The sequence below is a fragment of the Balaenoptera physalus genome (assembly GCF_965194825.1).
Source record: "Balaenoptera physalus genome assembly, chromosome: 2".
NCBI classification, from domain to species: Eukaryota; Metazoa; Chordata; class Mammalia; order Artiodactyla; family Balaenopteridae; genus Balaenoptera; species Balaenoptera physalus.
Genome location: NC_138883.1, coordinates 168,579,461 through 168,603,395, shown reverse-complemented (window position 1 = coordinate 168,603,395; position 23,935 = coordinate 168,579,461). Strand labels below are relative to the sequence as shown.

The 23,935-nt window shown below is 43.7% G+C and overlaps 1 protein-coding gene across 30 annotated transcripts in view; it reads right to left on the bottom strand.

Moving 5' to 3' along the window:
- KIAA1217 overlaps nucleotides 1-23,935 on the bottom strand; it is a 496,866-nt gene that overhangs the window by 164,527 nt on the left and 308,404 nt on the right. For 18 of the 30 annotated variants that reach the window (XM_082449577.1, XM_082449592.1, XM_082449585.1 and 15 more), the window contains exons 3-4: nucleotides 20,611-20,691; nucleotides 7,455-7,653 (exon numbers count right to left, since the gene is read on the bottom strand). In XM_082449577.1, coding sequence (XP_082305703.1) covers nucleotides 7,455-7,653; nucleotides 20,611-20,691 — 280 coding nt within the window. Of the gene's footprint in view, nucleotides 1-7,003; nucleotides 7,399-7,454; nucleotides 7,654-20,610; nucleotides 20,692-23,935 lie in introns of those variants that run through there. The other 12 variants (XM_082449595.1, XM_082449597.1, XM_082449591.1 and 9 more) reach the window with 2 other exon arrangements.

Sequence of the window (23,935 nt, the reverse complement as noted above, 5' to 3'; positions counted from 1 at the left end):
AAGCTGGCAGGTTTATCTCCAGGCACAGGCTGCCTAGAGTGACAGCAAGGTTACATCCCCTCCAGGGAGCAGGAGTGGTTGGTGGATTGGTCCAGATGTGGCTCCCAGAGCTGGGGGACGGCTCCAGTGACACAATGCGTATGTGCATAAGTGAAGCCTGGGAGCTGAGCTTTCCCAACTCTGCCCCTTCTGGGCTCTGTGGCTGGAGGTCACCCCATGAGATGTGAAGTCCCTGGGGTGACACACAGGCAGCTACTGGGGTGAGGAGAGTGAGGCACTCTCCTTGGGTGCAAAATTTAAGGCTCCTCCCCACCAAACTCAATAATCAAAATAAAATAATATTTTAATGAGACATTTTTAAAAATCAAAATTAATGCAATAACCCATGATGAACCAACTAGGACCATTTTAAATAAACACAAAACCAACAGGACTTGGGGGGGAGATCCTAAAATTCTGTGGATTAAGATAAAAGAAGAGAGGGCAGACAGCAGAAGCAAGAAGAACTACAATTCTGCAGCCTGTGGAATGAAAACCACATTCACAGAAAGCTAGACAAAATGAAAAGGCAGAGGACTATGTACCAGATGAAGGAACAAGATAAAACCCCACAAAAACAACTAAATGAAGTGGAGATCGGCAACCTTCCAGAAAAAGAATACAGAATAATGATAGTGACGATGATCCAGGACCTTGGCAAAAGGATGGAGGCAAAGATCGAGAAGACACAAGAAATGTTTAACAAAGACCTAGAAGAATTGAAGAACAAACAAACAGAGATGAACAATACAATAACTGAAATGAAAAATACACTAGAAGGAATCAATAGCAGAATAACTGAGGGAGAAGAATGGATAAGTGACCTGGAAGACAGAATGGTGGAATTCATTGCCGCAGAACAGAATAAAGAAAGAAGAATGAAAAGAAATGAAGACAGCCTAGGAGACCTCTGGGACAACATTAAACACACCAAGATTTGCATTATAGGGGTCCCGGAAGGAGAAGAGGGCGAGAAGGGACCTGAGAAAATGTTTGAAGAGATTACAGTCTAAAACTTCCCTAACATGGGAAAGGAAATAGCCACCCAAGTCCAGGAAGTGCAGAGAGTCCCAGGCAGGATAAACCCAAGGAGAAACATGCCAAGACACATAGTACGCAAACTGACAAAAATTAAAGGCAAAGAAAAATTATTAAAAGCAACAAGGGAAGAATGACAAATAACATACAAGGGAACTCCCATAAGGTTAACAGCTGATTTCTCAGAAGAAACTCTACAAGCCAGAAGGGAGTGGCATGATATATTTAAAGTGATGAAAGGGAAAAACCTACAACCAAGATTACTCTACCCAGCAAGGATCTCATTCAGATTCAATGGAGAAATCAAAAGCTTTACAGATAAGCAAAAGCTAAGAGAATTTAGCACCACCAAACCAGCTCTACAACAAATGCTAAAGGAACTTCTCTATGCAGGAAACAGAAGAGAAGGAAAGGACTTACAATAACAAACCCAAAACAATTAAGAAAATGGTCATAGGAACATACATATTGATAACTACCTTAAATGTAAATGGATTAAATGCTCCAACCAAAAGACACAGGCTCGCTGAATGGATACAAAAATAAGACCCATATATATGCTGTCTACAAGAGACCCATTTCAGACCTAGGGACACATACAGACTGAAAGTGAGGGGATGGAAAAAGATATTCCATGCAAATGGAAATTAAAAGAAAGCTGGAGTAGCTATACTCATATCAGATAAAAAGACTTTAAAATAAAGAATGTTACAAGAGACAAGGAAGGACACCACATAATGATGAAGGGATCAATCCAAGAAGAAGATAAAACAATTATAAATATATATGCACCCAACATAGGAGCACCTCAATACATAAGGCAAATGCTAACAGTTATAAAAGAGGAAATTGACAGTAACACAATAATAGTGGGGGACTTTATAGCAATACAATCCTACCTCAAGAAACAAGAAAAATCTCAAACAAACGATCTAACCTTACACCTAAAGGAACTAGAGAAAGAATAACAAACAAACAAACCAAAAATCCAGTTAGTAGAAGAAAAGAAATCATAAAGATCAGAGCAGAAATAAGCGAAATAGAAACAAAGAAAATAATAGCAAAGATCAATAAAACTAAAAGCTGGTTCTTTGAGAAGATAAACAAAATTGATAAACCTTTAGCCAGACTCATCAAGAAAAAGAGAGGACTCAAATCAATAAAATTAGAAATGAAAAAGGACAAGTTACGATGGACACCACAGAAACACAAAGCGTCCTAAGAGACTACTACAAGTAACTCTGTGCCAATAAAATGGACAACTTGGAAGAAATGGACAAATTCTTAGAAAGGTATAACCTTCCAAGACTGAACCAGGAGGAAGAGAAAATATGAACAGACCAATCACAAGTAATGAAATTGATACTGTGATTAAAAATCTTCCAACAAACAAAAGTCCAGGACCAGATGGCTTCACAGGTGAATTCTATCAAACATTTAGAGAAGAGCTAACACCCATCCTTCTCAAACTCTTCCAAAAAATTGCAGAGGAAGGAACACTCCCAAACTCATTCTACAAGGCCACCATCACCCTGATACCAAAACCAGGCAAAGATACTACAAAAAGAGAAAATTACAGACCAATATCACTGACGAATATAGATGCCAAAATCCTCAACAAAATACTAGCAAACAGAATCCAACAACACACTAAAAGGATCATACACCATGATCAAGTGGGATTTATCCCAGGGATGCAAGGATTCTTTAATATATGCAAATCGATCAATGTGATATACCATACTAACAAACTGAAGAATAAAAACCATATGATCATCTCAATAGAAGCAGAAAAAGCTTTTGACAAAATTCAACACCCACTTATGATAAAAACTCTCCAGAAAGCGGGCATAGAGGGAACCTACCTCAATATAATAAAGGCCATATATGACAAACCCACAGCAAATATCATTCTCAATGGTGAAAAACGAAAAGCATTTCCTCTAAGATCACGAACAACACAAGGATGTCCACTCTCGCCACTATTATTCAACATAGTTTTGGGAGTCTAGCCATGGCAATCAGAGAAGAAAGAGAAATAAAAGGAATACAAATTGGAAAAGAAGATGTAAAACTGTCACTGTTTGCAGATGACATGATACTGTACATAGATAATCCTAAAGATGCCACCAGAAAACTACTAGAGCTAATCAATGAATTTGGTAAAGTTGCAGGATACAAAATTAATGCACAGAAATCTCTTGCATTCCTATACACTAACAATGAAAGATCAGAAAGAGAAATTAAGGAAACAATCCCACTCACCATTGAAACAAAAAGAATAAAATACTTAGTAATAAACCTACCTAAGGAGGTAAAAGACCTGTACTCAGAAAATTATAAGACACTGATGAAAGAAATCAAAGATGACACAAACAGATGGAGAGATATACCATGTTCTTGGATTGGAAGAATCAATATTGTGAAAATGACTCTACTACCCAAAGCAATCTACAGATTCAGTGCAATCCCTATCAAATTACCAATTGTATTTTTTACAGAACTAGAACAAAAAATCTTAAAATCTGTATGGAGACACAAAAGACCCTGAATAGCCAAAGCAATCTTGAGGGAAAAAAACAGAGCTGGAGGAATCAGACTCCCTGACTTCAGACTATACCACAAAGCTACAGTAATCAAGACAATATGGTACTGGCACAAAAACAGAAACATAGATCAATGGAACAAGATAGAAAGCCCAGAGATAAACCCATGCACCTATGGTCAACTAATCTGTGACAAAGGAGGCAAGGATATACAATGGTGAAAAGACAGTCTCTTCAATAAGTGGTGCTGGGAAAACTGGACAGCTACATGTAAAAGAATGAAATTAGAACACTCCCTAATACCATATACAAAAATAAACTCAAAATGGATTAAGGACCTCAATGTAAGACCGGACATTATAAAACTCTTAAAGGAAAACATAGGAAGAACACTCTTTGACATATATCACAGCAAGATCTTTTTTGACCCACCTCCTAGAGTAATGGAAATAAACCCAAAAATAAACAAATGGGACCTAATGAAACTTAAAAGCTTTTGCACAGCAAAGCAAACTATAAACAAGATGAAAAGACAACCCTCAGAATGGGAGAAAATATTTGAAAATGAATCAACAGACAAAGGATTAATCTCCAAAATATTTAAACAGCTCATGCAGCTCAATATTAAAAAAACAAACAAACCAGTCAAAAATTGGGCAGAAGACCTAAAGAGACATGTCTCCAAAGAAGACATACAGATGGTCAAGAGGCACATGAAAAGCTGCTCAACATCACTAATATTAGAGAAATGCAAATCAAAACTACAATGAGGTATCACCTCACACCAGTTAGAATGGGCATCATCAGAAATTCTACAAGCAAATGCTGGAGAGGGTGTGGAGAAAAGGGAACCCTCTTGCACTGTTGGTGGGAATGTAAAGTGATACAGCCACTATGGAGAACAGTATGGAGGGTCCTTAAAAAACTAAAAATAGAACTACCATATGACCCAGCAATCCCACTACTGGGCATATACCCTGAGAAAACCATAATTCAAAAGGACACATGTACCCCAATGTTCACTGCAGCTCTATTTACAATAGCCAGGTCATGGAAGCAACCTAAATGCCCACTGACAGACGAATGGATAAAGAAGACATGGTACATATATACAATGGAATATTACTCAGCCATAAAAAGGAACGAAATCGGGTCATTTGTAGAGACGTGGATGGACCTAGAGACTGTCATACAGAGTGAACTGAGTCAGAAAGAGAAAAACAAATATCGTATATTAACGCATATGTATGGAATCTAGAAAAATGGTACAGATGAACTGGTTTTCAAGGCAGAAATAGAGACACAGATGTAGAGAACAAACACTAAGAGGGGAAAGTGGCGGGGCGGGGGGCTGGGGAGTGATGGTGGTGGGATGAACTGGGATATTGGGATTGATATATATACACTAATATGTATAAAATAGATAACTAATAAGAACTAGCTGTATAAAAAAAATAATAGAATTTTTAAAAAAGATAAAATGACATTGTACAGATCCCAACGGAAACGCTGGCCTTCCAGGTGGCACCAAGAGTGGATGTGCAGGAGGTCCCAGCTCAGTCTCCATCTGCAGCCTCTGAGGCCTGGGGTCCCAGCTGCGCTTTGCCACCGAGATGCTGGGGGACCCCGCTGCTCCCACTCCGGGGCTCTCTGGGGAGCCTGCTCTTCCCAGGACCCCATGTCTGTGTGTTAAACACAGCCAGGCGCACGGGGATTTTCCCGAACACAAGGCTAGCAAGGCCCCTGGCAGGGAGATTGTGTTTAGACTCTCCCTGACTCACACTTTCCTGTTTATTTCCCATCCCGGCTCAACTGAATTATGCTGTGAAGGCCAGGTGCTGCCGCGAAGACATTCGCAAATCGGCCACAGAGAGGCGGTCAGCGGCAGCACCAAGCCGCCGGCCCAGGGCCAGCCTCATTTTCTGGCCCCAGCGCTCCCCTCGCTGGGGCAAACTTCTCATTCCTCTCCTCTCCCTGTGTTCCTTTGTTTCTATCCACGAGTTGTGGCAATCACTGGCTAAAAACGTTCTCCTGGAGCTGGAAGAATAAGTACCTCCTGTGCATTCCGAATGTGCTGGGACTCGCCAGAACTTCACAGCAAGGTGCGCTCAGCGCAAAGCAGTGTTTCGCCAAGTGCAGCCACCCCGGAAGAAAACAGCAGCCGCCCTCAGCAATCCCTAGGGCAAGGCTGCCATCGGCTCCTGCAGCCCCTACACCCAGAGACTTGCTTCCTAAAGGCAGCCAGTATCTACCTGCACTGCCAAGTGCACTTGGCTGTGGGGCAAATTCCTGCCTGCAAGACGGAGGGTCCGTTATTCCACAGGCTTGCTGCTCCCCAGGTATGGGGGAGCGCACAGGCATTTGTTCTTATCTTTCCTTCTACTTTGCAAAGCACAGGCTCTCTTTACAGAGACCTGAACCTCATTCATTTCCTGCAAAGCACAGAGGAGAAATCCCACTCCTTGGCAGGCTCCTGTGCTCCTGCCTCAAGCATGAGTGGGGTTAAGAGAACACTAAGCTCTGTCGTCCAGATGGAAAGCCCCAGCCTGTGTCATCTTGACACTGCCCCAGCCCTGTATGCTCCCTGAGTGCACCACACCCCTGCAAGTCCCGTGCCTTCATTGGTAAATGGAGTTAATAGGAACTGGAGGGACTTCCCACTTCTGCCACTTAATTAACTCTGCAACCTCAAAAAACAGAAACCAGATTTTCTGGGGCTTTCATCTTTCATTTGTAAAATGACGACCCTGGATTATTAAACTAAGATGAAGTATACAAAGTTGAACGTTAAAAATTAATAACAGGGTTTTTTTTTGTTTGCTTTTTTTGTTTTTGTTCAGAAGAGCTAGGACAATGTCTGAACCCAATCTGCTCTGGCTATCATCTGCAACCGAGGAAACAAAATCAGGATACCTCCCCACGTCCCTCTCTTGTCTTCTTCAAGCAAGGCATCTGCTCAGTTTTAAGAGGCAGAATTCAGCTCTCTTCTGCAGAGGCCAGACCCTGAAGCCTTCTGTGGGTTGACCCTGTTTCTGTCCCCTCTTTTTCCTGCCCACAAACAGCTGAAAAACACAGGTACCGACTCAGAACCTTGAGATGGCAGGTTAAGCATATGAAACACCAGCACAATTTGCAAAAAGGTCTAAATCTTTATGGCCTGTACCTTTTGTTAAGGGGCTAGGAGGAAGAAAAAAAGCACAGCAAGATACAAAGTGAATATCCAATATGAAAAAGCAAACGATAAGTGAAGGCAGAAGGATAGAATCCTGTTTTTCCTAAAAGCTTATTGAAAGACAAGGCTATGCCAAACTCTTGCCAAACCCCTCCACCGTTTCATGTGGTGGCAGAGAAAACAGCCCTGTGTTTCTGGCTTTCCTTACCAGTCATGGGGGTGTTGGCCACCTTGTACGTCTTCCTCCTGGAGCCATTCATGTCCTCTCCTGGACGGCCAGACAGTGGAATGGGGCTCACACCCCATCCGTCCACAATTGGGAAACTGTGGAGGAGGTTCCCTAAGAAATGAGGCTCATTCTGTAATCCGGCCCTTGCTGTTCCTTATACCAGGAATATCGACAGGCACTGCTAGTCTCTTGTTTGAGTGACTAACCCCAGCCAGTTCTGAATGTGCCCAGCCCCAAAGACCGGTTGGACTTGCTGCTTCTTCAGCAGGTAACTCCTCAAGGCTTGATGTTAAATCAACAGAGTCTCTGAGTAGTTTGTGTGTTTACAAATCAAGATCAAATTAACATCCGGATGCAGGGGTATGTGTTCAGAAGTATAAACATACACACATGCAGTAATAAAAATTAGAAACTGCCTTTTGAAGCTTACCCAGAGACCTTTCTTTCGTCTGGTTGGTCGACCTCACCACCGGAAGGCTCGCTCGAGTCCGGCTGCCTCTGGAGAAAGGACTTGGAGTTTCTCCCTCAGACATGGCTTCCAAAGAATCTGCAGACGCCTCTGATAAATGCTCCACTGGGTCACCCACGTTGGGAGGTTGAGGACTGTGAGACAGTTTGGGGCTTCTTGTCTGCAAAAGGCATTTGAAAGAAAGTAGAAAATAGCCTATTATTAATTATGCTGAAGATATTTTTAATGCCATCAAGGTCTACTAATCTGGAAAAACAACATGGCAACGAGAAAAAGTCCATCGGAAGGACTAGATACAAAAATAAAGACACAGTGGGTCAAAGTATCAGTTGTGAAAGTTAGTGAGAGAAAAAAGTCCCTGAGTATTCCATTTGAAGATTTTTATCACTGGACATCTACTGTGCAAATGCCATTTCAAGCAAGGCATTGAGGACAAGCCACATTACAGGAAAAGAACGATGGCAAATCAATTCCTTTGGCCAGATAAATTCTAGCGGTTGTTATGATCACAGCAGATGGGATTGTGCACGTTTGTATCACCTAACACGGATGATGCACTCGCACCCGACTAAACTGAACACACCCAGTTCTTTAGACTCTTCTATTAAGACTGTTTCCAAAATCAGTAAAATATGATTGTGAGGGAGATATTTCTATCACAGTTGATTTTTTTCTTTTGAGGCAGAAATCCCATAACTTGGATTATGTCTAGTTTTGGTTATTACTTACCTCGCCAATCAACAGACAGTATCTATAATAACTTACACACACACAATACAAAATTGAATTTCTCGCTTGGTTATCTATACTGTAATGGCAAGGGACTGAATGTGTAAAACACTCATAATCTATGTTGGTCAATAACATTCCTTGAACATATAATGAGCACTGTGGGCGATTCAGAGACAGACAGATGTCACGTTGCCTGATGTGAATGAGTTTCAAAACTAATTGGTGAAATGAATGAAGGACAACAAATAACACAAGATAATGTATAATTAAGTTTAAACCACGAACTGTGTGGTACGTCCATTTATCCTTTCAACAGACACCTATTGAGAGCCTACTATGTTCCAGGCACCTGCTAGGTACACGCTAGCACATGCTAGGTACTGGGAACAGAACGACAGACAAAAGAGACATGATCCTGCCCTCATGGTGCTTACAGTCGAGTCAGGGGACAGACACTGAAGACATTGACAGTGTGTAACCCAGGCTGGGGAGGGGGTGTATGTGGGTGGAAAGTTGGAAAAGCAAGTAAACTGTGACCTCAAGGATGAGGGAAGTTGGGAGGAGGGGGCAAGCCAGCGGGTGGGGTGAAAAGAAAAAGGCATTCCAGGTGGAAGGGACAGCATGTGCAAAGTCCCCGAGGCAGAAAGAAGTGGCAAGCACTGGAGACGTGGTGGGACTGGAGACCAGCAGAGCCCAGATCTCATGGAGCCTTGGCGTCAAGGGGAGAATTTTCAATGTGACTCTAAGATACCAGAATGCCACTGAGGTATTTTGAGGCAGGGAGAAGGGGGAGGCGGCCAGGATCAGATACATTTTTCATAAGATCATTTGGGCTATTGTGTGGAGGCTGGAGATTATACGTGTAGAAGGTCAAAGAAAGGGAGTCAGTGAAACTGGGGGGCTTAGGCTGAATGAATGCATGATCTCAGCTTTCCTCCGCCCAAAGCCCGCCCCTGCTTTCATTACAATTCCAGGCACCTTCTGGAGGGCAAACTGATCTGAATTAATCAGCAGGTGAGTTTTCTCTTACTAAGATGCCCAAGGTGCTGAAGGGTTGGTGGTGGGACACAGGCAGTCCCCAGGAGCCAGTTTTTTTTTTGGGAGGGGGGGTGGTTTGCATTCCTTAGTGTCCTCTAAGTCTTCCTAAGGATGCATTTTGAAGTTAAAAACACAAAAACACTTAACTGTCAAGGTAGGACCAGCTTTGTGGGTGTACAACCGACCCAGCATTTAAAAGTGTTCTGGGCTTGGTTTCATGCTCTGCTGTGGCTGTCTTGAAACCCTTAATAATTTTTTGGAACAAAGTACACTAAGAATTATATATAGCCGGTCCTGCCTCAAGGCTTCAGCTACAGAACTCTTTCAGGGATGCCCCAGGTGTGCCTGATGTTCTAGGGGAGCCCTTTGAGGATGTGATGATCAGTTCCTTTCCCTTTTCTTGCTAAAAGTACCAGGAGACCCCTCTTGGCAGGAGCACTTCTGTATTATCTAGACACCCACACCTGCTACACCTCTTAGGACATTTGCACAGAAGAAAACAGGAGTAAGGTCAGCACATAGCCCCCTGCACCCCCTTCATGGAGGCGGCCAGTCTCAGTGTTCCACAGGAAACTCTCAGCTCAGATGACATGCCCATTATCATGGCCAGAAAGGACAACCATGAACAGTTAACTTGTCTCTTCGCTTTGGGTTAATGTTTCCGTGCAAGGCCCCGAAGAGGTTTATTTTTCATAAAGTCTGCTTGTGTTACAAAGATTGGGATCTGGCTTTAGGCACTCTTTAAGAGTATTACCAGACTTAAAAAAAAAACCCAACCCTAAATCACTGCCCAGCTCACCAAGAGTTATGTAAATTCATATGGTCTTCAGTGAAGTAGACAGCTGGTTACTACGCTCAGCAGAATATCAAGCTCAAATGTCCTCATCCCTGACTTAGAAAAAGAAAGAAAGAAAGAAAGAAAATACATTCAGTTTAGCAAAATAGCCAAGAAATAATATTACTTGAAGCAACATGGCTACAATGACAGCCTCTGGTGTCTGGTCATCTTTGCAGCCCACGGAAGACGCAATGCATTTGGTGAGTTGTCATTTTCCATTGCAAAAGGCAATAATCCTTGAAGAAAATCAAAATCAAATTTCTATTTCTTGTTCAGGGTCATCGTGGCTGGAGTATGTATAAAAATAAAGATATAAGGGCTCAATCTTCTTTTTTTTTTTTAAGCTTCCTAAACACAGCTATTCAGTTCCAAATATAAACTCCTGCTCTCGTTGTTATGTCATTCACGTTCTCATTGCAAACTATCACTGCATATTAGCAATCTTCTCACACCGTGCTCTCCCCTCAGATGCCAGCTCGAGGCTGAGACATCATTTAGGGCAGAGGAAAGACAATGAAAATTGCTGACACTGGTGTCAGATACCCTATGATTTGACGTATTAAAAAAAAAAGTCAAAAAGCATTTGAAACAGGGACTTGGTACTCAGCACGGTGCGAGGCTCGGGAGGTGCTCTATGTGCTGTATGTGGTTCTTGAGCTCATAACGCATTTAAGGTATCTTTTCGGGCCAAGGATAATATACGTGTAACAGTCGGACAGGAAGCGCTAAGAGGTGTGTCACTGTGACAGCGCAGGGCAGGACGGGGTTTGGGGGATAAGCGCTGACATTACAGGATGGGTTGGGAGAGGACGGAGAGCAGAGGTGAGGAAGTGCTAGGGCTGGTCTGAGTGAAGTCACCCACTGAGGTTCTCAGGTCTGTGTGCACTCGGGGGCACACGGGAGGAGGGAGTGGGACAGCTGGTGGCCTCTAAAGGAGTTGCCCCCCCTATGCCCACTCTGAGGTCCCTCTCTGCTCTCTCAAATGAGCTAACAGATGCACCACCCAGAAGCAGCTGAGTACCAAGTCGTCTTTTTGTACAGGCAACCCCCTCTCCAGGAACAGTGAATACATGACAAAGTTCCCCTTTTGTTATTTGACTTGACACTTAGCCATCTTTGAAAGGGTTCTGGCCCTCCAACAATGCCCCCCTCTCTGCGGAATTCCTCCCTGCCCATATGGATAAGTTCCTGATGTCCAATGTCCCACATCCAGGGTAAATACACATTGTAGCATCCCTGGACCGTTCTGCTTTGCACCTGTTGTCCCAGTGTAAGTATTAGTAGTAACTCCCTTTCACCCTCAAAGGTATCCTGGTTTGAGTGATGCAGTGTATGGTCACCACTCCCAGCCCAGTCGCAGCTGACTGGACCAAGCAGTAGCCACCTGACCTGGCTGGACCAATCACATGCTCTTCCTGGAAATGGAGCCCTGGGACAAAGAAGCTCTTTAGTCTGTATCCACTGAGAGCTTAAAATGTGAGGTCATTTGAAGCTGTGGCTGACATGCACAGGGAATGTGAAACAGAGAGAGAAGAGTACGGAGAAAGGATGAAGCAGATCTGTATAGAAAAAGGGAGACAAGAGACCCCCATGACTCCAATGGGACACCCTAAAAGATAGAACAGCTATCTGGGCCCCTAGGCATCCCAGCTCCTGAGTCCAGTACACGGTGAGGTCTTTCCGAATTATTCCTTCCAACTAATTCAATTCTTATACTTAAACCAGTTTGAGGTGACCCTGTGTCTTCCAAGCAAACCATCACGGACAAAAGATCAATTCTAACAGCTCCCCTGCCTGGGCAGCTATGAGGCTCACAGGTTTATAACATTGGTAATAACTGTGGAGAAAGTTAAACTCTCTGGAGCATTTGTTCTCATTATTTTGTATTTCACAAATTAAACATTCTTTTAAAAATTATGGGGGAGGGCACAATACAGGGTTACTAAGATTTTATTTTGCAAAGTAAGGGGCATCCAAAAATGCCCTCTCTCTTGAAATTTTCCCTCTGTATGGTACCATGTTGCCACGAGAAAGGAAAGATATTTTCATACCAACAAAATGGGAGGCAGGATACTCACACAATTCAGATTTGGCTTAAGAAAAAAGTCTTTCTGTTGGGAGTTACTGTTCTCATTTTGGCTCAGGAGAAGCCTTTTCTTGGTCATGCGTCGTCTACAGCATGGTGTTTGGAGCCCCTGCCCTAAGCTTCTGAGTGGAGAGCTGCCCCTAACTGGGAAGATTCAGGAAGCAGAGAATGGTGGAAACGCTCTCTGAGCCACCTGGGCAGGACTCAAGGGCCTGGAAAGCTGGATTTCAGTGCTTCATGGACACCCATGACCACCTCCCTCTGTTTCCATCACAACCTTCTAGATGTTTCCCCAAATCATCAGGTGATCCCAAACCTACCACCCAAACAGGAAGTCCTTTGGGGTCATGCAGGAAGGGGCAGTCTGTGTAACCAGGCCACCTGAACCCCACTGATCCTTTCTAGTCTTTACTTCTTCAAAAAGGGCTTTCTATCACCAAGGGATGCTGGGGTAAGAGGCTTCAGGCAGATCCCTCCTCTGGTTCATCCGTAACATGTGCAGACCGGTTCTCTAGGAAGACTGTCTTCCTAGTGAAGGGGTGTGGGGAGAGGGAAAGGAATTCACAAATTCAGTGCCTGCTGCACTGTGATTGATTGTGTGGTCATCTCATTTCACCCTCACTGCCACTGCATAATACTGGCTACACTGAGGAGACAAATCGTGGAAGCAACTTGCCCGAAAATTCTAGCTAGAGAAGGAACTGGGACCAAGTCTGCAGGATTCCAGAGCTGACAGGGGTAAAGTCATTTAACCAGGAGTCTGTCGGCCAGCTTGTACCAAAATTGGGCAATGTACAATCTCACTAAGTCATAGTTTCCTCTTCTGTAAGACCAGAGGTTGACTGGTTGGTAGTTAGTCCTTTCAGGACTAAAATTTCATCACTCTAAGATACACATCACAAAGAAGAAGAAAAATCATGTCACCCAGAAAACTTTAGTTTACTGAGATTCCTTCAAATGGTTTCCCCCAAATGATTTCCCCTACTGCATTTGCTCTACAGAAATATGTAGCTAGCTAGCACCGAGATCCATGTTCCTGCATTTATGTCCTCAAGTGCATGCAACACAGTTGCAGAGCATTAATTTTTAAAAGGCTGCCATAAGGTCATGAACAAACATTTGCTGAAGTGTTCACCATAAGCAGTATGCTCTGCTAGGAGATCAAATGTGTTCTTATTCTACGCGATGTTGTATTTGGGGACTAAAAGCAAAGAGAAAAGAAAATTAGAGCTGGAGGCACTGATGATGTTTCGTCATTCCCATTTTTCAGACCCTGTAAACTCTAATTTGAAATGCCAAGGTCCAGAAAATAAAGCCTGCAAATGTACCTTTATGTAAGACGCTAACTGTTGGCAACAGTGGGGTGTCTGATTAGCCAGGGCGTACGCGTCACATCAGATTATGTTCTATTTTAAAAAGAAAACCCAAAGTTGCCTTACTGAAATTTTACTTCATTTTAATGAATGCCCAATTTCCATAGAGAGTTCGGAAATAGAATAAAGCTTCCCACATGCAAATGCAAATGTATTCAGAATGACTCATTATCTTAATACTCACTAATTGACATGGTTAATTTAATCATGACATTCAGACACTTTCACCCCATTTCTTGCACTTGGGAAGCTTTCAACTCAAAATCCAGTCAAAATTGTGACGTCAACTGAAGAGATTTTTCTAGGTGCTATGCACTCTTATGAAAGACAAAAGGAGCAAAATATTTGAAGTTCACAAACACTGGAAGATCCCCAGACTTTAGTTTTCTTTACCATCCCCGCTTTGCACTCCTCTAGCCTCAGGAGAACGGACAAATTGTGGCCATGGAAGGTTTAAGCTCTGAAATTTGCTCAGAGTGCTTTCTAGAACCACAGTGCAGTCCTTTCGCTCCCTTCTCCGGCCCTCCTTGTTTCCAGAGTCTAAGGCCTCTGCTGGGTTTGGGTCTGGGGATGCGAAGACCAAGAGCTCCCATAGGGGCTTCCGTCCTTACATAAACCCATCCAGGTGGCCGGAGCACCGAGGACCTGCCATTCTCAGGTGCATCCGGGGACCCACACCCTGGGGTGCTTCGAAAGCAGCGGGACCAGGTCTCCCCACAGCTCTTTGGCTACTTCTCACAACTTCCGTGGCTGATGGCCAGAGTAATGAAACCTGAGCCAACATCTCCTCTGGGCCAGTCTTATCCTGATGGTCAATTAGGGAAAAGACCTAGGACATCCCGGTTCTAGAACATGACAGATTGATGTGAGAATTGGAATACAAGTGTAAGAGAGAACTGTACTTAGTTTTGTAACAACTGTGTAATTTTGGGGTGGCCCTGGTGCTAATGACTCAGAGGAGAAGAAATCAGCTTTTGTTTTTAATAGAAAACTTGGGTGCAAGCACAAAAGGGTCCTGCTGGTAACACACACACACATGATACAGTGTTGAATGTGTATCTGGGTGCTTCGTGGGAGTAGTTTGTGGACACATGCCAGGTTCACCGGTAACCAGGTATTTCTGGGCCTTATAACAAGAAGGACATATATGCACACACACCTCCCATTCTAATACCAACTTCCAACTGTGCATATCTGAGATTCTCATAAAGACGGACTTAGGTTTAGCTCTGCAAATCAGTATTTCCCTTCCCCAGCTTGGACAAAGGGGATACATTTTTCTCTAGGATTTATTTCGATGAATTATCCTTGATAAACTCAGTTTATACCCTGTTTCTTCAAGGGTAATATTTCAACCCCTTCCTCCCTCTTTCCACCAAAAGGGTACCCAGACATTTTTCATGATTTTCACCTGTGAAAACAGAAAAGCTGTTTGGTCTGGACTAAAATCAGACGATTCAGCAGTTGAGCAAAGTACAGCTGTGTCTTTTGCTTCCCCATTTTTCCTTCACTGTGCCTATTAGTTCATTAACAGATCAGAAAGATGAAAAGGCCGTGAGGCTGAGGAGTCAGCTCCCCTCGCCTCCCCGGCCGGAGCCGGCCACAGGCGTCCCTGCGGCGAGGCAGGCACTGCACAGAGCCGAGTGAGACAGGCAGGGTCCCTCTGCCAACGCGCTCTCACCAGGCAAAGCCCCTCCTGCAGATGCCAAGGAACGCATGACAAGGACACCTGTGTTCAGACAAGGATGCTTCCTCACTATTTCAAGAAGCATCACACGACACAGACACTCTCCTTCGAGGTATCTGTGCGTCAGATGACTCTTCTGAGATACTATCAACGTATCTTGTCCTCATGGCCGTCAGCAACACACATGATGGAACATCTACCCCCATCCCCAACTTCCTGGGGAAACTGCCAAGCTTTTGTGTTCCAAGGTCCTCCCCGGTGGAAGGGCTGTGATCAGTGTCTCAGTGCTACAGAGGCCGCCCCAAAGACTCCCTCCCTAGATTGGGCTCAGAGGGTAAAGGTGTCTGGAAGTTGAGTCTGGGGTTGCCCACCCCCGACCCCCTCAGTGTGAGAGGAGAAGGGTTGCTAGCTGGGCAGGAAGAGGGGGGTGAGTGGCTTTGCAGGGCCAGGAAGAGGACGCTAGCTTTGTTGTTGGTGGTGGTGATGGGTGATGATGTTCTTCAAACTGTGGAGGCCTGGATTCCATTTACAAGGAGTGGCCCGGGTGGAGGGGGGTGTGGTGTGCTCAGAGCGGCTGAAGGGTGTGCCTTGGCTTAGCCTGGCAGACAGCCCCGCGAGCCCACCTGCAAACAGACCACCAGGAGGCCATCTGCTGAGTCCCAGGAGACCCAGAAACCTTACCCAGTTCTATCAGACCAGATGCGATCCCTAGGATTTCTTTAGGACCCCAAGTGACGAGAACACATTTCTCAATAACTGCTGAAGCCAAGCCAGATTAATTTGATATACAAAAATGAAGAAGAGTGATACTTACTATAGTTGAGGGTCAGGGAACAAATCTGTACATATTACATCTTTAATAGAATAAATAAATCTAGAAACAACTGAGAAGGCTGGTTAACAAATCGCAATGGAGCCACACTATGGAATACTATGCAGTCATAATCAAGGTGTTTTAAAGAACTTTTTTTTCATCATCTAAGAAATGGAAGGAATACACCCAAATATTAGCCTTGGTTTCTTTTACACAGTAGTATTATGAGTAATATACTTTCTTCCTTATTTCTCCAAAATGAGGATAATATTGCTTTTGCAAATCAGAGATTTACTGGGTAAGCATGATATTTTTATAGAGTGGATCAGGGGAAGGGAAGACTTTCTCACAAAACATTTAGAATCCAGAAGGATTCTTGTCTATGGTGATCTGAAGATACCCATGCCCATCTGGGCTTCTCATGTGTTATTTCCTACAATTAGATTCCAGGTAAAAGGTTTGTCCTCATAGATGGCCCCTGAAATGAGGACACAAATTCATGGGGAAAACATGGGAACAAAGACGCATTTCCATTTTCATGCCATGCAAAATTTTGCAGGAATCCAAAATTGCATAGACTTCCACTTTCAAAAAAGAAATGATTAAGAAAGAAGAGCCCAAAGCCATCAATTCAATTTTTTTGGACATGCAGATCATGCACTTCACCTTTTAAGGAGACAGACTCTCCTATCCAGAGCTCCGACACCCTTACAGTAACTGCATTTTAAGGCTTTTACAATTTGACTCCAGGTAAATTTGGAACTTTAGCAATTTTCTACCATCTCTTGGATATTTTCTACTTTCCAACCCCTTCATAATATGTAGATGATGCGATTCTTTTTCTTTTTTCCTTTAAGAGGTTTAGCTGTGCCTGGAGAAGAGGCCAAAGTGGGCTGACCCACAGATAAGGTGTAGCCTTTCCCACTTCCAGGATGTTTGGATGTCAACCTGCCACCTGCCTGCCTGGTGGCCTACCTGGGATGTGACATAGACTCGCTTCTGATATAACACCTTGAATCAGCTGCTCTCTGACTTCCCTTCAAAGACAGAAAGAGATAAATCGTATTTAAAGATGATGAGGCCTGGCTCGCCATCATCTCTCTTCAGCATCCTTCCATCAAGTTAGAAACTTACACCACCAGCAAGTTCCAAAACTGGATCTCATTAACTCAGCCCCTCACCCCTTTCAGACGCACGTTCCTGCAATTATTATTTAGTGTTGTGCTTCATCTTGAAGGAGTTGATGTAAAATAAAAGGCCAGATGAAGAAAGAATACTGCTGTTTTCCTGTTGATCCTGTCTGTTACGTTGATGGATGTCCCTTTTCTGAAGGCATGAGCAAACAATGTTTCTTTTATTATCTAAAACAAGGAAAATAATTCTGCCTTGTGAAGGAGTCATAAGTATTACTTTGTCCTATAATGAGAAGTATATCAAATATATATAAAATACAGCATATATCAGAAAAGTCGAAGCTAAATTTAATGTTCAAGCTAATCGGAGTTAGCCATATTCATAACTTTGTCTCCTCCTCTTATGAGGTTTTCCCTTTCGATTTTTAGTTTAGCCACCTGAAGGCAGATGTCTCTTTATAGCGAGCTGCCTTAAGTCAATCAATCCAATCCGTTTCTTTCTCTTTCCTTTTATTCGTGAACCAAGACGGTGTGCATTATAAACAAACAAACAGTTTCCGAGGCTTTGGCTCCTAACCGCCCGCATTGGGAGGGGCTTAAGCAAGGCAGCAGGTGCCTTTGCAACTCAGAGTGCCTGGAATGCAGTTAAAAGGCTTCAGGATAATAGGTGTCCCCGTGAGGATTTGTTATTACAGAGATGAAAGGAAAGGGACCTGCTTGCAGGCTTTGAAATTTCAAGTAAAATACAACCAGCATCACACTTAGTGCTAAATATGCACCTTAGAAGGCCTCCTTACAAAAGCCATTATTAAGCTCATCTCTGCAGCCCAGACTTCAGTTTGGAGAGGATGTGGGACCCCAGGCCCAGGGGTGATGCCCCTAGAGCTTAACTACATTGTTGTGAAACCAAAGAGGTTTCCCCGATAGCAGAGGCCCCCCTTCCTCAGCCTGACCCGGGAGATTTGAAGATCTCCATCCTCACAGTGAAGAAGGAGCTGGCCTTCAGTATCAGTGGGAATACTGTGGTGCCCGAGGTCACCAAGCTTCAGTGCTTGAGGCCAGAACCCTTTCCGGACATCCTGGGAGTAGAAGCTGCTGTTAGTTTTCAAACTCTCGTTTCTAAACACACACAGTCCATTACCATCAGCAACTGCCCTCCCAATTCCCCTGCATTGATTTTCAGATGAAAAAACACCTTGTGAAAATTCCCACGAGCTTTTCAGGCCAAAGGTTCTTTTCCCCTCTAGTTCTGCTATAAGAAAGAATACCAGAGTTTGGAGAGATGGAAGGAAAACATGATTTAGAATGAGAGGACTTTAGTCTTTTTATCACGCTGCTCTTGCAGAACACAGACTCCAATCCTGCCATGCACTGGCAGTGCGACCCCCTAGGGAAGCTCTTTGAACCTTAGTTCTCACTTTTATAAAAAAAAAAATCTGAGTATCTGCTTGATATAACTGTGGTGAGGAGTCACCGAGGAAAAAACGCACAGGAATTTGTCAACAATAAATGATGGAAAGCATTCAGCTGCTCTTATGTAGTACATTCTCGTAAGGATGGTTCTACACGGCTTGGCTCCCTGCTGTGGTCGGGAGGTCCCACGGTTTGTGGGGTCCTGTGTGCGAGGAGAGGATACACCCGACCTCTTACTGCCACCACCTTGCCTGAAGTCGGTAAATGATGACTTCCAACTTCAAAATAGAGACTGTGACATCCTCAGAGGCTCTGGGAGTCACTCTTTATCAAAGAGAAGAAAGAACATCTTCCATTTCCCACCTGAACTTTCATCCCACTCCTTCTCCAAAAAACACCATTGTCACTGTAACTTGTGTTTAAAGCCTTAAAAAAGAAAGCTCTTGAAAAATTCACACATATCCCATTATTTGCTGATATGTCAAAAAATAAAAGTTAGCCTTGAGAATTTATCTCAGGCTTTAAAAGAACAGTGAGAGGGACCCCAAACTCTGTAGAAAACCCTACATCACGATGTCAAGTCTCTGTTCTGAAAGTAGAAAGGAGCAGTTAATGGCAGCATGTAGAGTTGTGGGGAAGAGCTCACCATGCTTCCTTTTCTGCATTTCTATTTGGTGCACAATATGTGTGCAAGGAAATCATACAGACAGCTCTATTTTGCATGAATTATACAGATGTGAAAACAAGTAAGAACTTGTGGAAAAAAATTAACGGTAAACACCTCATCAGAACTGAGCTGGTGTGGAGTAGGACCATGGGTCTCTGTAGTATATGTCCCCCCACTTTTCCTTCTATGTCTATTCGTTTGGGCAGGAACTTTCTAATTTGAGCTTGTGACCTTAGAAAAGATCAAAGAGACTGATGATTAAGAAAAGGAAGGTGAAGAGGTCACTGAAGACTGACCGAATGGCCAGGAAGTCACAGATGCACTAAAGCCAGACCGCTGGATGCTTCCTAAGCACAGTGTGCTTTGGGCCTCACAGTAAAGACCAAATGGTTCTCATCTGGGCAAGCTCTGGAGTCAATAAAGAAACAGTCCACGTTTGGGGGACAAAAAGGATACGGGTGGCCGTGTGCCAATGGGTCAGTTGGTACAGGTATCCAATGCCAAGCCAGGTGTCCAAGTACTGGAAACTCTCCACTCCCTTCCAGGTGGAACATTCTAAACTGACCTATTATGAAATAGGGGCCATTGAGGACTATGGGGAAATAAATAATATATTGAAACTGACTCTGGGGCCTTACTGCTTGGAGTCCCAACTCTAACTTACCTGTTATGTGGCCCTGGGCAAGGTATTGAACTTCCCTGTGCCTCAGTTTCTTCATTTATAAAATGGGGACCATCGGATGCCTACCCCATGAGGCTGGTGTGAGAGGTTAGTGCTTGTAAAGCACTTAGAACAGTGCTTGGTGCCTAGTAAATTTTATATAAATGTGTCTCTTCCTATCATTTTTATTATTAAGATGTATGCCAGTGAAATGGTCTGGACCCCATACTGGATGTTTTGGAGCCAAGCGAAGGCAGAGTCCCAGAGCTCTGAGGCTGTTAGAAGGACAGGTTTCTGTTCCACTTCCAGAAGCTTTCTGCCTTGAGCAAGCTGCTGGGGCCAGAGCCCCACTTTTCAGAGGATTGTGCAGAGATCTCTGAATTGCCGTTGCGTTACTGCTGATCACACAACTCAAACTGTGGAAAAGTTAATGACAGATTCCCAAGCAAGCATGCAATTAGTGTTCATTTTTAATATTCACTCTCATGATTAAAAAAAAAAAATGCACCAGTGTGGGAATGCTGCAAGCATTTGGCTCTGAGAGGTTTAAACCCAGGCTCCGGGTAGACGGGGACAGGGAGAGGCTGACACTCATTAGAATGCCACACGCGGCTGAGCGAAAAGGCATGCGGCGAGGTAGGACTCAATGCAGAGAAGAAAAGGTGAAGTACTAACTCGCTGAGATGATTCAATTTTCATCAAGTACCTTTGAATGTCAAGTTCTGCCTGAAGAGAGATCAGCATGTGCTGCAAAGCCTGTGTATCAGGAGAAAAAGAGAGAAAAAAAAAAAAATAGAAAAGAAAAAGGGTGAAAACAGGAACAGAAAAAGAAGAGTTGACCCAAAGGAATCATCTATTTGTTCATAATGACAATGCAGCACCGTGAAGCCCTCTCCCCAGACGTGAAGCCCTCTCCCCAGACAAAGAAAGACAGAAAGGTGGCAGTTCCATCCTTAGCATTTAGAGAGATATGGTGAAAGCCAGCCCTGACTGGCAGTGAGTTGTCCCTGACATATCTTACAGCGGGGCCCTTCTAAGTTCACCTGGTCATTTGAGAATATGTCACACTGCCTTGTTGTCCTTGAGGGTGTCTCAAGGTTGCAGGGGGGTGACCAGAGCCAGAATGAAATACCTTCCTCAGTCAGAATGCAGTCTGGTGGTGAGCCCCAGCCTGCCATCTTGATTGGCACTGGCCACTGGGCCACTGGCCACTGGGCTGCTCTATGAAGACAAGAGTGCAGGACTTTTTGTGCCTGGGCTGTGCCACACCAGATGACAAGACTTCTTCACGAGAAGATCCAAGGTGAATACTTACAGGAACAGCAGATCAGAATTATAGTTCAGGGAACAAATTCTGACATCTGAACCTGGCTGACCCTGGAGGATGTCTTCCATTTACTATGCTTACTGTACCAAGTATTCAAACATTTCAATTCTTATTGATCCACTGACTTTCGGACAACTTAATTTTTTAAAAAAACCATGATGTAAAGATGGTTTTGTGTTTTAAAACATGAAAATTTCATAATCCTCATGCAAGAAGAATGACTTACTCTTGCATCCAAAATCAGCCATGAGAATGAAAGGCAGGGTCTCAAAGAGATATCTCTACCACCACGTTCATAGTGGTATTATTTACAATAGCCAAAAGGTGGAAGCAACCCAAATGTCCATCAACAGATGAACGGATAAACAAAATGTGGTCTATACATATTGAAAGACATTCAGCCTTAAAAAGGAATTCTGTCACATGCTACAACATTGATTAACCTTTAGAACATAATACAAAGTGAAATAAGCCAGTCACAAAAAGACAAATACAGTATGAGTTCACTTACGTGAGGTATGTACAGCAGTCAATTCATAGAGATAGAAAGTAGGATGGTGGTCACCAGGGGCTGGGCAAGGGGGATTGGGGAATAGTTGTTTAATGCATGCAGAGTTTCAATTTAGTAAAATGAAAAGAGTTCTGGAGGTCGGCTGTACAACGACATGAACGTACTTAATGCTACTGAACTGTACACTTAAAAATGGTTAAGGTGCTAAATTATAAGTCATGTATATTTTTCCACAATTCAAAAGAAAAAGGCAAAAAAGAGAAAAAAATCAGCCAATGAGGTGTCATGGTTTGGCAGCTCACTTCATAAGTTACTGCATATGCATACAGATATATCCATATGGATAACCAGCACACACAGAGCCCCTAAATACCATCATAACTGAATTATACAATATCCATGATTCATACCACCATGATAGACTTAGATATAGATATGTATTATGCATGTATGTCCTTTATTTCTGAATAATTCTGTATTATTTAGAACCTAGTCTCACACATATCAGACACAAATCTCCACAAGAAAAAGAACACTTGAATTCAGAGAGCTATCTCCAAAAGCCAGAAGACAGGTCTCCAGACAAGAACAGTACTAAAATATTCTACCCAGAATGCACTTGGGGGTTAAAAAAAAAAAGGGTGCGCCGCAACAAGAGAGGCCACGACAGTGAGAGGCCCGCGCACCGTGATGAAGAGTGGCCCCCGCTCGCCACAACTAGCGAAAGCCCTCGCATAGAAACGAAGACCCAACACAACCAAAAATAAATAAATAAATTTAAAAAAAAACCAAAACAATCCAGCCCAGAAGTGGGGTTAAACATTTAAAAAAAAAAAAAAGGAAAAGACCTTGAAGAGACTTTTAAGAGAATAAAGGAGTGACACCATTAGAAGAACTATTAGCTAGACTGACCTCATAAAAGCTCTTTTTGAGGTGAATATATTCTCCTTTGAAAGGTGAGGGTTGCTGTAGGGCCTCTGATTCTCCTGCTCCCAAGTTTATAGGTTTCATTAACTATGAAAGAAATACCCCAATGTAGACCACAAATAATAACACCCTGTAGGTGCACGATAAATAAAAGTGCAAGATGCAAACAGGACAATAGATTTAAAGAGCTGTTGTGGACAGACAAGGGGGAAAGAGGTACAGAAAATCACAGAGTTTCCATCTCAAGGAGATGGGGAATAAAACGGGCTGAGGGCAGAGGACCTGGGGGACACAGCCCCGCACACAGGCGGCAGAGAACGGAAGGGGCCGGAGGAGACCAGCGCCCCAACCGTGAGGCTGCCAGGAGGGGCAGAGACCCCCAACCTCTCTCTGCAAGGTGACTCTCAGCAGAGAAACCTGCAACAAGCTTAGAAAAGCTGGACAAGAAGGGACAAAGAAAGTCACTACAGCAGCTCCTTTAGGTGAGAATCACCTGAAATCCAAGGAAGAAAGGGCAAGAGAATCACATAAATGGTCAAACGCTCCACGCTTGGAGCAAACCCAACCGTGGCTGCGTCTTTCTTGCCTTCGTTGACTAAGGTCAAGGAAATGCAAAAGCTAGAGGAGTGGGCTTCCCTGGTGGCGCAGTGGTTGAGAGTCTGCCTGCCAATGCAGGGGACATGGGTTCGAGCCCTGGTCTGGGAGGATCCCGCATGCCGCGGAGCAACTAGGCCCGTGAGCCACAATTACTGAGCCTGCGCGTCTGGAGCCTGTGCCCCGCAACAAGAGAGGCCGCGATAGTGAGAGGCCCGCGCACCGCGATGAAGAGTGGCTCCCGCTTGCTGCAACTGGAGAAAGCCCTCGCACAGAAACGAAGACCCAACACAGCCAAAAAAAGAATAAATAAATAAATAAATAAAAAGCTGGAGGAGTGTCCCTGTGTCAGAGCAGGAAGGACCCAGGGGTGCTGGGGGGGTCCATCTCAGAAGATGCAATGGCTCCTACAGAGAAAGGGCTCTAGAATTTGAGGCCACAGGAACATTAATCTCTACACTGATATAAATTTTCTCAGGATTACAAAATGAAACTCACAGGAAACTTTTTCACTTCTTGCCAGGCTCCATCTGCGTGGAAAATATTTTGAGCCCTACAGGTTTTGAGTCCGACAGTAAGAAAGCAGAGAAAGAAAAGTGGATTTTATTAGGCCACTCACATACTCCCATTAAATCAAGTGC